Here is a 14,225-nt window from a genome sequence, read left to right on the forward strand (position 1 = left end):
CGGCGGACCCGGGGCCCAGCTGTGTGCGTTCCCAGCTGCTGCCGCCACCTGCCCTCTTCCAGGGTGAGGGAGAGGAATAGCGCCGTGGCGACCTGAAGGGCAGAGGATCTCACGGGAGGCGAGCCCTGCGTGGGGGTGGGCTGCAGGCGGCGCCGGCAGGGTGCGGCAGGCCCCGCTGTGAGGGAGCTGGGCGCGGGTCTCGGCTCCGCCTCCCGCCGTGCGGCCGGGGGAGTCCGGAGCAGGTGAGGAGGGGCCGGGACCTCCCGGACCGCCGGTACCGTCCGGGAGCAGGAGGGAAAGAAGGCACACCGGTGTGCAAGCACAGTCAGAGCTAGGCAGGATGTCTGTGAAGTCGCAGGGAGGGCAGGAAGCACTTTCTGAAGTTTGTAATTTCATCAGAGTTCCAGTCCCGGGTCGTTACCGAACCTCTCATCCCTGACAAGGGCATTTCAGCTCAGTTCGGGCCAGGTTCCTTTGGAAATGCAGAAGAAAAAAATGTCCCTTGGGAAAACTGTTGCTAGCCATGAAGTAGATTTTTTAGCGTTTCTTTTTATTTAGTTTATGTTTTCATTCGCTGCTCCGTGTCACAGTAAGATAGCTTGACTTCCAATCATTAACAAGAGTGTGTTCAATAAGACAAGGGCTAAAAGGTACTGACCTCTGCCTCCCCTGGAAAAATGAATATAAATCATCTCGTTACATTTATGCCAAAAACAATAAAATTGAAAGGAGTGTGTAGTCAAGAGAAGTGTCTCTTCTCCCTGCAAAGTATCTTTTAACACGGATATATCGTCAAAAATTGTTTGAAGGAGTTGTCTAAAATAACTAACAATCATACTAGTGGTCGATTACTCAAATTTTGCAATGTTTCCGTAATTATTTTTAAGAAACGCATTCAGAAACGCTTATATCTGAGAACTGGTATCCAAGGATCTGTTAACTATTTCCTGTGTTAAAGGATCGGCTTTCTCCTTGTCCTGCTGCCCTGAACATCCTAATAACATTAGCAAAAGAGCAGGAATAAAGTACCTAGAGCGTGGCTTGAATCTTGAAGGTTAAGATCTAGATCAGTTAAAACACATTAATTACTTCTGAATGGTCTCAAAGAGCATTTGCCGTGTATATTTATGTCAATAAAGCCTTGATGAGGGCATGGATGAAAATTCACATCACACTCCAATTCACCAGGGTACCCAAGTGCGTGTATCTGAAGTTACTGGGTTCTGAAAAAACAGTCTCTGTCTCCAAGCGCCCGCACTCCCTCAGGCACCCCGGGGCTGCCGAGCGAGCCGCATCTCAGCAGAGGCGATGCACGGCGGGGCGCTCCCTTCGGCCGTCAGGGTGCTTGCGAGGTGGGATCCCGCTTCTCGCCGGTACAAAAATGAGGGAGGCTCGGCTTGTGGAAATCGGCCCGTAACTAATACCAGGCCGAATTTTCATTTGTTTGTTTTTGGTTTGGTGGGGCTTTTTTTTTTTTTTTTTTTTTTTTTCTTTTTTTTTTTTTGGGTTTTTTTTTTTTTTTTGTTTTTTTTTTTTTGGTGTTTTTTTTTTTTTTGTTTTTTTTTTTTTTTTTTAAGAAAACGGGAGAGCAACCCGCGTCGTTAATTCACCAACGAAAGCGGTGTGTAAGTGATGGCTTACGTTCGAAGAGATTTTTCTCTCTGCATAAGAAATGGCCACCTTATTCTTTAGGGGAGATTAATAAACGCGGCCAAATTCATAATCTAATAAATACATCAGAGTACGTCCGAATGTGCTGAAGAAGAAACTGCATCTGATCTGTCCTATAGGGAAATGGTCCGGTAGGGTTTTTCTTCCTTTTTTTTTTTTCCTTTGCTTTGATTTGTACAGTTTTTCCCCCTCCCCCTCTGCACACACATACACACGCTCACGCACACATGCTGTAATACACGCTGCATATTGTGTCTGCCTACACAAGTTCTCTACTATAGCTGGAAACCTGTCTCTGAGAAGCTTTGTTTTCGCTCAGCCTTTCTTCAGATACACCATTTTTTATACGCCTTTTAAAAATCAAATTGACTGCAGTACCTGTTTATTCAATTTTCCAGTATTATCTCTTTTTTCAGGAGATTCTCGCCCGAGAATAACTGCATCTGAACTGAGCACAGCTCAGCACAGCTCCACAGCTTCAGGCTGCCGGAGTGCTTCTCTCCCGCCTGGAGGGGCCGGAGCTGCCGTGCGCCCCCGGGCTGCGGCCCCTCGGCCCGCAGGTGTCCGCGCCGCCCGTGCGCTCGCTGCCCTCAGCTCCGCTCCCACGGCTCGTACGCCGGGTGCGGGCATCCCGCAGGGGTGCCTCCGCTTCGTTTGTTCAACAGCATCATGCGCCCTTCTTTCAGGATAGACGGGCTTCACCGGGGTAGGTGACAGCGGGCTCTCGGCTGATATGAAAACCACGAATTTAGCTGCTGCGGGCTGCCTTTTCCTGTACACCTGGAACGGGGCAGTGCCAAGTCTGATCTTCGCTTGCAGCAGTCACTTGTTTTTGACGAAGGAAAACAAGGTTAATACCTCTGAAACGGCCAAATTCTCCCATCATTCGGGAACTGCCTCTTGAAATCTGCTGGGAAATATCCCCAGTGTACTGACCCCGCTCTAGTAGTTCTGTGGAGAGGTGACTTTGTCCACGATTGCTGTAACTTCCAGAGCTGAATAACTGCCCTTCAGCCGCTGGTCCTTTCACATCTTGTACTTTATCTACCGTAGCATTTATACATTCAAAATCTACACAGGGGCTCGTCGAGCTCGGGCCCCGGCCCGAGTGCGGTCGCTGTCATCCACCTGGGCTGAAAGGAAGAAACCGAGTCCCGGAACACCGGGAAAGAGAATCCTCAGTGAGCTACGGGCTTCGATGGGGCTGTGTGGGGTTGGTAAGGTGGATGGTCACGTTCCCTTGTATAAATTAGCAGAAGTGCATCCTACTGATTTATTTATTTTTCCCAGACCAAGGGTGTTATAGAAGACATTCTCTCTGGCTCTTGTTGACAAATAATTCGTGAGCTACCTGACAGTGTTAGTCCAGTTGTTGCCCATATGTCTAAACACCCTCCTAGAGACGTCAATGCCGTTTAGGAAGAGAATTCCCTCAAATGAAAACCAGAAGGAAGGTTTTGGTGCGTTTTTTTCATCCTTTTCTTGTCCCCCCCACGTTACACCTGAGGGCAGTAACATACAGGGAAGATTTTTGTAAATTCTATATCACCTTCTCACCTTCCCCCGCAGCAGCAATCGTTTTACAACATGACAGGTTGTGAGGAAGGGTGCGCTCTTTTCCTCTCCCCCTCTCTCTTTTTTTTTTTTTTTTTTTTTTTTTTTTTTTTTTTTTTTTTACCCTTACCTTCACTAAATGCCTTGCGTTCATGTTTGTTTAACAACGAGTCGCTTCGGTAAACAAGACAATCAAAAGAACATTTGAGACTACGTGGATTCATTTCTCTGATGCTTGTAGATGCCTGGACACCCAGAGGAGTTGTTGAATGCCTCTCTTTCCGTCTTTCCTTTATTTACCCAAATGAACTCAGGGAAAGCTTTTAACCGAGGGGAGATTTAAGGTGATAAGCAGCGAACAGACGGTCTGCGCTGCAAGCCTGCGTTTCGAACTGCAGCCGGCCAAGGAGCAAAAGGGATGAGATGCTTCAAAGGCTAATTTTTTTTTTTTTTGGTTGATGTTTTTCTTTAGAAAACTGAGCCTGTTTCTTCTTCCTCGAAGTACTCCGACTGTTGCCTGCCAGTACAATCTCATTTTAAACAGTTATTTTAGCCCGACTCACACCGACTGGTTTGGCAATTATGTCAGTGTTTTGAGAGTCCGCTATGGTTTTAGGAATGACTCTACAACCCTTCTCCCACCACTCCAGGCACCCTCTCCCTGCTCTATCTACTCTGTTCAGGAGCCAGCAGTTTTAGGAGCAGCATCATGTTTTTAGGTTTATTTTCCCCAGGGGACACACGAGATTAGGAATAGTCCCGCTCCGAGGGAAAAAAAAAGACCCCACGTCCACTTTGCGGGCAGTTTTAAAGCAGCTCTGTCTCCTAATGTAGGAGGATTTGGGTTTGGGTTTCACCCTCTCCTTTTTTTTTTTTTTTTTTTTTTTTTTTTTTTTTTTTTTTTTTTTTTCCCTTTCCCCTGTTCGTGGGATTGTCTTGTTTTGGTTTGGTTTGGGTTTTTTTCCAGCCTATATCAAGAAAATTAATTGAAATCTTTCTCCATCCTTCTCCCCTCCTCCGCGGGACCCGATTCACGCTGTCCCGCAGCGCATCAGCCCAGGGGAAAACCGTACATGGTTAAATTTGGGGGTGTCAGGGAGGGGGGCAGCAGGGGACGTGACCGCAGCTTATTTCTCCCAAGCGCGACCACTTGCTCGGTGGGCTTTGGGGTGGGGAAATGTGTGTGGGTATGTAAAACTGCGGCGATCCTCACCACCCGCAGTCCTGCGGGACCTCGGCTGCTCACACCCGCTGCCCTGCGGAAAGGCGATGGCCAAAATGTACCCACCTCAACGCAAATAATCCCCCGACAGGTAAGCGGGGAGAAGTGTGTGTGTCTGTGTGTGCCCGTGGGGGTCTGTGTGTCCCCACTCCCCCCGGCGGCGCCGCCAGGTCAGAGGGCGGACGCAGGGAAAGAGGGGAGGCGGGAGAGGGGTGGGAATGTGTCCGCGTGACGCCACCGCCCCCTCCGCCAGTGGGAGGCCGGGCGAGGGGCGGCTGCGGCCAACGGGACGCGAGGCGGGTCCGTGAGTGGCATTAAGGGCGGGCTCGGCCGGGTGGGAGAGAGGGGGGCCAAGGGGGGAGTTGGAGAGAAATGAAGTTGTGCTAAAAGGCTTTTAGCCATCGAGAAGTTATTAGGCATTTCTCAGCCGCAAATTAGGGATTCTTCATTAATACCAACCTCGCCCCCCCACCCCACCCTACCCCACCCCACCCCTCGATATGTGAGACGGAGAGCCTGGGAGCCGATAAAGGGGATGGGGAGGCGGCAATGTCTGTCTGCCCATCGGTGCGAGGAGCAGTGACAGGCGCAAACTTTTCCCCGTGCCATTAATGAGCCAATTAAAGAGTTGGGCTCCTCACCCCGGGAGAGCTCTCTGCAGGCTGCCGGGCTCAGGGATTCAAGGTAGGTGAAAAGAAGATCACAACCCACCACAATCTGCCAGCCTCAGCGAAGAACCGCAGTGATGTGCGGTGCTAGGCTGTGGGTCGCTTCCCCACGGTGAAAAATGAGGAGGAAAAAAAAAAAAAAAAAAAAAAAAAAAAAGATAATTTGGTTGGAAAAATGTGATGTTTGGGTGGATTCCGGCTCGGGGCAGGGCTGGGCAAAGCGTGCCTTCCCTGGCTGGGGTGCAGCTGAGGTAGACATCCCCGATCCCAGCTGAGGAATGAGGACAGTAGTCGAGAAGAAGAGAAATTCAAAAGAAAGAAAGAAAGAAAAGGAAAAAAAAAAAAAAAAAAAAAAAACAAAGAAAGAAAGAAAACAGGAAAAAAGAAAAGGGAAAACAAGCAGAAATACTCCGTGATTGGAAATGAGTCCTTCAGTGAGGGTCTGGCAGCGCGGATCGAGGGGAGGTCTGGCCGCCGCCGCGGTGCCGGCCCGCGGGAGCGCGAACGGGACGGCGCAGCCCCGGCAGTGCCAAACCCGCTAACGCCGGGAGCCGGGGATTGCTTTCCGCTGCGCTTTCGTTCTGGCCATGCAGCGCACACCTGGGCTGGGAAGTGAGAGGGCTGTGGGAGGAGAGTGCGGGGCAGGCTTCTCCGCGGGCGCGCTAGATGGGAAAATACACTTTTTTTTTCCTTTCCCCTCTGGTGGGAGAAAATACTACACCCGCCGGCGGCTGGTTGTTGATTATTATTTCTCGCGGCTCCGCTGCGGCGCCGTGTACCGCCTCTCTCACTCCACGACTGCTCTTGTCTTCACAGAAAGAGGCTCCGGCCACAGAAAGAGGCTCCGGGGAAGTCACCCAGCGTCCTGGGAGGCAGCCCGCGGCCGTGCGTTTCGGCCCTCGGATTGACAACGGATCACGGGAAAAAACTGGATTACTATGACCCTCTTCCGAGGAGCTATGCTGCCCGCCATGAGTAGGAAAAAAGGCCTGAAATACATCGTTTGGTTGCTGTCTGATGCCTCAATCTTCTAGCTTTTTTTTTTTTTTTTTTTTTTTTTTGGAGTGGTGAGCAGCATTGGATAAATGCCTTTCCCATCTTATTGACTCTGCTTTTCAGAGTATATTTACTTTTTTTTTTTTTTTTTTTTTTTAAAGAACACCTCTACTCTTCAATGCTTGTTTGCATTTACACAACAGAACGGTTTTTCTGAGTAATGGCCGCGCTCAGAATCACCGCTTGATGCTCCGGAGAGATGAATTTCAGATGAGTTTCCCTTCCACCTTTGGATGAATCTGTGGAGTTTAAATTGTAGCAAGGAAGCGGGAAAAAAACACGATGAAAGAGAAGTCCAAAAATGCTGCCCGGACTAGACGGGAGAAAGAAAACAGTGAATTTTATGAACTGGCTAAATTACTACCCCTGCCCTCCGCTATCACCTCTCAGCTGGACAAAGCATCCATAATCAGACTCACTACCAGCTATTTAAAAATGAGAGTGGTTTTTCCAGAAGGTAGGTGGGAATGCCTATTCGCCTCTATTTTCTTTCTGGTCCAGATGTCATTTATCACTTGTACTGGAAAAAAAAAAAAAAAAAAAAAAAAAAGAAGGAGGTCAATCCTTCGTGGTGTGCTCGGAGACAGGGTGCCCTCCGCTGTCACTTTCCTCTGTAGTAAATACTTTCCCTTTAGCTCCTATGACAGGTTTGGTTGGAGACTTATGATGCTTTTGTCAACACTTGAATGCACTGAGCTCTGCTGCGTGTTCTGCTAAAGCAAAACCGGGTTTTCTTTTCCTCTCAGTCTTTCAGTGAAATGTTCATCCCCCCATCAAGCATACGCGAGGCCTAAGAGGGCATGATTCACCCTTATTTATAGTAATTCTGTGAGGGCGAGTTAGTATATGGGTAAATATTTACATAAGTCTATGCAAAGTCCTAAAGCCTTAGTTCAGCTCTCGAGGAAAGGTGCGGTGTACAGGTACAGGACACGCGTGCAGGCGTGCTCACACCCAGGCTAAATAAACAAGTTGAGCACACTGAATGGCATCGTGTGTGTGAATATGTTGTGTCCTGTTCTGAGGATCACTAAGGGCACTTTGAGGGCGTTAATCGAACTCGGAAAATTTTAGCAGGAGTTTTGCACCCAGATATATTCAATGCCCCTGACCACCTAGTGCTGCAAAACCGGTGGGCCAGACTAGACGTGACTCTCCTCGACAGGCAACAGTAAACTTCACGTTGACTTCCACGGCAGCAACAACCCGCCTGTCTAGCAAAAGAAAACTTAAGTGTCCTGAAGTATATCTTGCTTTTAAATAGTATCAGGATCTAAAGCGATCGTCTTTGGTCTTCTAGATCGGCTGCCAAGAAAAAAAAAAAAAAACCAGTACAAAGTTAAGAGAGTCAGAATAAAGTTCTTCCCTGTTCTCACTCTATTGATTTTATAAGACGTAGGGGAAAAAAAAAATCACGAACATTTTATTTAGATCAACTCGATGGAATTGTGGTCTGTGTGAAACAAAAGGTATCAAGAGGTTTTGGTTTAGTTTTTTCTCCCCTGACCTAATATAAAATTCGCTGCATCTTTTGTTAAAAAGTGAGTGTACATAGGAAACAACGTAATACAGCCATGTCCCAATGAGTTTTCTGTAGCTGTATCTCGACTCTGTTGGCCTATATTTTTTACTAATTCAGAGAGTGTATATGGCCTAGTTTTGTTTTGCTCTAGTTTTGTCTGATTTGGTGGTTTGAGGGGGTTTAAATTTTTTTCCGGGTTAAATGTGTGGACTACTGGTACTAATTCTACTTTTTAAAATAAATATGCAATGTGGCAGTCATTTGGACGGGGGAGGTAATCTCACAGCCCCCTCCCCGCCCCAGGTTAAGAATGAACGTTTATACCTAAAGTCCACGGCAGTAATTTTCAATCCAGTGCATTTTACAAAGATTTCTTGAAACAACTTTCCATATCATCAAGTCACTTGTAACCAAAGAAGGGGTTAAATGAAACCTTTAAAAATAATAATTAAAGTCTTCATCAAGCCACTTTCTTCTTCTATTTGCTCTGCCACCTTGAAGATCATTATGCGGGAAAATCCTCTGTTTCAAAGGAGACGGAGTTGTCCTTTATGCTGTCAGCGCATACTTTATAAAAATAAAGCTATTGCAAACCCTGATGCCCATGATGTTCCTAAAAGGATTATTAACAATGATTTGTCAACTCCTGCGGTCTCAGTAGGCTACCTTTCTGCGTGATTTCGAGCAGGTCTCGTCAATTACTGGTGCCTATGTAGCGGGTTGTTTGATCAGAAGAAGCATATGGTGTTGCTTGTAGGCTGTGAGTAATCATGGGAAGAGAAGAATAGCTGATCCCCGTCCCTCGGTGGCAGCGCAGGATGCCTGAATGCCCTGGGGAACCGTGTGGCGAAGCGCGCCGGGGCCGGGGCCGCTGCCGGCCGCAGCAGATGCTAATTTGAGCGCGGAGGCAGCGGGGGCGACTGAGCGGGGCTCGGGGGGCAGCGGAGCCCTCGCAGCCTCATTAAAGGCAAACTGCGCATTAGAAAGAAAGGCAGGGAGCAGGCTCGGAAGGGCTCGCCCCTCCGAGGCGCTGCCGCTGGAGGCCCGGGGCCGAGCGGGCTGCAGATCCACGCGGGACCGCCGCCCCCGCATCCCCGGGGCCGCGCATCGCTGCGCAGAGCCGCGGCCGGGGGCGCGCTGCCAGCGGGGCACAAAGGCCAGAGAGCGGGAGTCGCAACGTGGCGTGGAGCCGGGAGGCTTCCCCGCGGTCCCACGCGGGCTCCCTCTCCCTCACACTCACTTCCGAGGAGGCGGGGAGCGGAGACCGGGGCCCGGCTAGGCCTCGGCCCCGGCCCCTCGGGTTTCCCTGCGCTCGCCCGAGCCACTGTTAAACACGAGCGAGGCGCCCACGAGCGGCCTCCCGGCGCCGCGCCTGTGCCCGGCCGTGCGGGAGCCGAGCCCGGGCTATTTTTCCCGGGACCCGGGGGACGCAGTGGATTCCGGGGACGCGGCGGAGCGACTTGGGCTCACGTTGCGGGTGTGCTTGTACTTGTCAGGCTGCGTATGAGTGTAGGGAGGCAAGGAAGCGGGGGGCTATTTTGGTTTTCCAGTGCCCCCACCCAGGGGGAAAAAAAAAAAAAAAAAAAAAAAGTCATAGCTTCTCTGGGAAAGGAGAACAGGTAGTGGCAGCCGGGGAAATGACGCACGGAAAGGACAAGTCTTTCTGAACGGAGGAGGCAGGGCAGGGATGTTGGATGGATGTACTGGGGTTCCTTTCTCTTGTATTTCTCTGGGGAGGAAAGAGATACATGCATGGGGACAGACCCAATGAGTTGGCCAAAACACTGGAGATGGGTAGTAGGAGGCTCGGAAGCCCGGCGGAATGTCATGTACATTTAAAGAGATCTTGGAGGAGTCAGGGTAAAGAAACGTTGTCTCCGTAAGAGCGAGCTGCACTTCCAGAGTAACTCATATCCCCTCTCCCCGGTACAAGAGCGAATTTCCATCTGCCCATAGAGTGCTTGCATAGAGATGGTTGTAAATAATCACGTACAGAAAGATATACACTCCTCATCGCCGCGCACACGCGGGGCTGGGGACAGGGCGGAGAGAATTGGTGCGCGCTTGTCTGCATATTTTTGTGTCTGAAAGGTCCCTATAGAGAAAGAAGGTGGGTAGATTTCGGGTTCATTTTGGAAACAAGAGTTTTCTGGGAGTGAAATGCCAGGAGAGTCACACACAAAATAAGCACGTGGGGTTTCCTTCTTACCTCCAGACATCTAAACACAAGGCAGTGGCACTGAACAAATTTGACAAACCGGGCAGAAAATTTTCTAAGGGCTCTCTCTCGTAATGGTTGTGCAATTCTCACAAGTTATTGAAACGCGAGGGTTGTTCTTCCTACCCCTAATTTCGCTTCATTAGGTTTTCAGCAGATTAAAACTGCCGAGGACGAAAGTGCAAGACGTAGGTTTCTTGCATCGTTTCAGTATTAAAACACTTCTCTTCAGGAGGAGAAAGCGTGTAAGACCTATACTGCTTTTTGGTGGTCAGACAGCTTTGGAAAGAGTGAATATCTGCTAATTTTCTGAGAGCATTAAGGAAGAGTTTTAAGGATGGTTTGTTTTTTCAAGCAGAATTAATTAATTAATTAACTTCTGATTTAACGTTCATTATAAATAAATACTAATCTTTTAATTTAACAGTAAGTCGTTAATAGTAAGTAATGGACGCAAAAAATAGGTAGAAAAATCTCCAGGGTGTCAAAGAACTAAAAGAATTTTCTGTCAAAAATAATGCGATCGCTGTTACTATAGCGGGGTAATTCTTCCCTGATCTTCAGCAGTATCCAGAAGGGAAGGGAGAAAAAAATATTAATAAAACCCAAACAAAAAACCCAGGTGGCACAATAAATAATTTTTGTTTAGGTTTTGTTTTTATTTTTTTAGTTAAGAGTATTTTAAATGTTCTATTCTCCATCCGCGACCAGAGATGCAAAAGGAGGGTTTGCAGTCTGTCCTAGTGGGAAGGGTTCGTTTTGGCGCAGAGAGGCGTTTGCTTTTCGAGACAAAAGCAGAGACTCCGTTTACATAAACTTTCGCCGAATCAGGATGGCTAGCATTTCAATATTGAAACTCTTAACCTTGTTTTATTTTAAAGGGGGAAGAGATCAACAGGAAAAAAAAAAAAATCCGTTTCCCACGTGGATAGGTGATTTAATGCTGTTTTTCTTGCTGCAAAGGGAAATGATTGAGCATTAGGTTTCAATGTTTATTTTCTTACAGAAGTTTTTCTCATTTAAGCAGCAGTTTACTCTCCACGCTGAATCTCGGTTTAATTCCAGTTTTGATGTGAATTTAAAATGTGAAGAGCAGAACTAAACTACTAGCAGGATCATTTGGAAAAAAAACCCCCACAGATTTATGGTTTAGAATGAATACTTAATGAGAAGAGCGGGGGAAAATCATATTTCCTTTGGAAACATACGACCGTTTTCACGTTGGACAATATTTTTCAACTTGCGTATAAACCGCGTATGCATTGGTGCAAATCCTTCCTTCCCCTACTTCTTCGAAATAAGGGCTATTTGAATTTGAGTCTTCTGGAGAAACGAATAAGTAGTTGGTGCTCGAAAATGCCCTGAATTTTTTTCCCCTCTTTCCAATTTGGACATGGTTCCGTTTGTTTGCATTTCAAAGCGCAATTCCGCTACCTCGTGTTTGCCAAAATCCTGGTTTTTCTTTCTATAGTGAAACAGCCTCGGCATTATTTCCACTACCATTTTCTTAACAGGGATGTTTGTTTAGTTAACAGGGCTTTTCCTTCCTGCTATTATTATTTTTATAAAGAAATAGGGATGCTAATTTATCTCTACTTCAAATGAATACGTGATTTACCGAGATAATAAATCTTTACAAAACCTTGCTAATGACATCCGCAGGCAGTGGAAATGAGCAGCTTTTTTTTTTTTTTTTTTTTTTTTATTCTATTCCATCTGAACCCTCCGACGGCGACCCAGTCCTTCACAGAAGCCTCATTTGGCCGAGATTTTGAGGATTTTGAGTTATCATTAACTACTGCCTGTTAAATTAACTGGGAAATCAGCTCTGTCTGGCGTTAGGCGATGGCAGAACGGAGCGCTGGCGGCAGACGATTTAATTAAATGGTTAATCGAATCAAGCTAATTCCTCGATACAACATCCAGTTGCCTTTTGGCTTGCCGGCGACTAGGACGTGCAGGTTCTGCTCCCGCGCCTCCCTGGAGCTGTTGTTTGTCATTTCCCCTGGACAGAGAGGGAGAATGACCGCGTGGGAGATGGGGACTGAGCTGCCCTGTCTCCCTCTTTCCAAACAACTCCCATCCTCCTCTTGTCCCTTGGCAGCAGCAGCACCGGCGATGGGCAGTGGGAGGCAGGAAAGGTACTGCTTGAGGAGCCTCTCACGAAGGTGACATTCTCGTGCTCCCTGTAGAGAGGCTTTGCTGGGCAGGTTGAACGAAGCCGGTGCCCGTGCCCGGGCCGACCCTCGTCGTCGTCCTGCCCAGCACGGAAGGGGCGAGCCCCGGGGCGGAGGTGACCGGCGGTCCCGCATCTCGCGCCGTTTGTGGGGTCAGCATCCCCTCGGCTCCGGCGGGCGAGGAGTGAGCTGCTCCTCGTCCTTTTTAAACAACCATACAGCGGCTCTTGAAAGGGCAAAGAAAACGCAGCGAAACCAAAGTATACGGAGACATCCCAGGGCCACGGCCCCCGGGAGGCAGCGGAGAGACCTGGGAAAGCGGCGGCGGGTGCCGCTGCCCAAAGAGGGAGTTTTGAGGAACTCCTGGAAGAGAAAAGCGCTATGGACCTGCTGGGAGCCGACTTAGGGAAGACTCTCTGCGGTTGCCCCGTCGGGCAGGCTCCCAGCGTTGCCCCACAGCTCCGGGAGAGCCCCAAGCCTCTCCCTCTGCCCATCCACAGCAACAGAACTCCCTGCCTCCGGAGCTTCGTCTCCAAGCCAGCTTCCCTGGGCCTCGCACGGCCGTGCTCCAGACAGGGGCAAACCCCCGGAGGGGTACTCAAGGGTTCCCTGGCCCCGGAGGGAGCTGGCCTCAGGGTCTGGCCCCCAAAGAAGCGGGTTTGGAGCTCAGGATGGGCTCTCCACTAAGTGTTTTTAAAAGGGGACGTCCAGTCCCCCGCTACAGTGAATCCGGGTTGCGCTGAGGTTTCATGACTGCGAGCCCGCTGGGGAAATCGCAGTAACTGCTTTTAAAAGCCGGCAAATCAGCGCAAAGTAGATAAGGGCTTGCATCTTCTGGCCACCCCACCCCCACCGCCACCCCCGCCCCCCTTTGCTATTGCCAGACAAAGGACGGGGTCGAGATGGGCTCTGCGCTGCAGATGCTCACAGAGGGACAAGTAACCCGGAGATCAACCAGGGCCAAGGAGCTGCCCTGGCTTCTCGGATTCTCATTTCCCTGCGCCTGCCTTCCTCCGTCTTTGCTTAGATCAAATTAGAAACGATTCAGGGTTCTCTTTACCCTTTCGTGGGACAGAGGATCTTCTTGAAACAGTATCGCCACTGGTAGGGACGGTGCCTACCCAGCCCCTGGTTCCATTGGCTGTCGACATCAAGGCTTGCATCAATCAAAAGATGAGGGGAAGGAAGGACAGGACCAGGGCAGCGCAGCGCGGCAGGTCTGGCTGTGCGCCCGGCCTGGGGGACAGGCTGGCGGTGCGGAGCGGCTCTCTCAGTGCCGGGGGTGGGCGCGGATGGGTGGGAGAAGGCATTTCACAGGGACCCGCCTGTGTAGCGAGCCCATGAAACCGATGGGCATGTTTTCTGATGTGGAAAGCACAGTGGCTTTCCACTGGAGAGTGCTGAGAGAAACGATGAATCAGCACGCTCGCTCCGCGCAGGTTCCACGCAATATAGGTGAAGGTTGTTGGGTAACGATGAGTGATAGTCTGGATAAAATGCTTTTCTTTTCTCTTTTAAAAAATTAATTTATTTTTTATTTATTTTCTTTTTTTCCCCTTTCCCTTTCCTCCTCACAACAGCAGACAATTTCTCGTGGCACAAATAGTTTCTCTTCTCAGGAAAAGTTCATCTAGTGAAAGAGATTTTTAAATAGGAGGAAGAGTTTGTTAGGCAGGAGCATATAAGCCATATTTTGGCAAGAGTATCAAATTCATTCTGAAATAAAAGCTCGATCCATTTTTAAAATTTTTCTTTTTCCGCTTGAATAACACAGCTGGGTGATGCCTTGAGCTTATGTTAGACGGTTGCTCATCATTCATTCGCCAAGAACTGACCTAAACGGTGCCTGTGGGATTAGGTCAATTTTAGTGGATCTACTTCGCCTCATTTGGTTACTAATTGGTTTCTTGTTTTATAAATCGAAATCTCATTTTCAGGAAATTACAAAACCCATGCAGCCAGTCCATGGAGGTAATCCGTGGGTCGGGGGTATTTAAATGGAAATGGTTCTACAATGCATCAAGTATTAAGCAAGAGTAAAACTTCCCCTCTATTTCCAAATGAAATGTGAGCTCGCTAGCTCTTTAGATCCATAATAGATACATCCCTTCTAAGGCTACTTATGTAAATATGATAA

General features: G+C 48.7%; 1 protein-coding gene across 1 annotated transcript in view; it reads left to right on the top strand.

The window, feature by feature from the left end:
• Positions 1-6,453: 6,453 nt before the first annotated feature.
• Positions 6,454-14,225, top strand: part of SIM1 (SIM bHLH transcription factor 1) — a 46,324-nt gene continuing 38,552 nt past the window's right edge. Inside the window, exon 1 of the mRNA XM_041414886.1 lies at positions 6,454-6,628. Coding sequence (XP_041270820.1) covers positions 6,454-6,628 — 175 coding nt within the window. The remainder of the gene's footprint in view (positions 6,629-14,225) is intronic.

Source organism: Onychostruthus taczanowskii, unplaced genomic scaffold (assembly GCF_017590055.1).
Source record: "Onychostruthus taczanowskii isolate IOZ18803 unplaced genomic scaffold, ASM1759005v1 scaffold48, whole genome shotgun sequence".
NCBI classification, from domain to species: Eukaryota; Metazoa; Chordata; class Aves; order Passeriformes; family Passeridae; genus Onychostruthus; species Onychostruthus taczanowskii.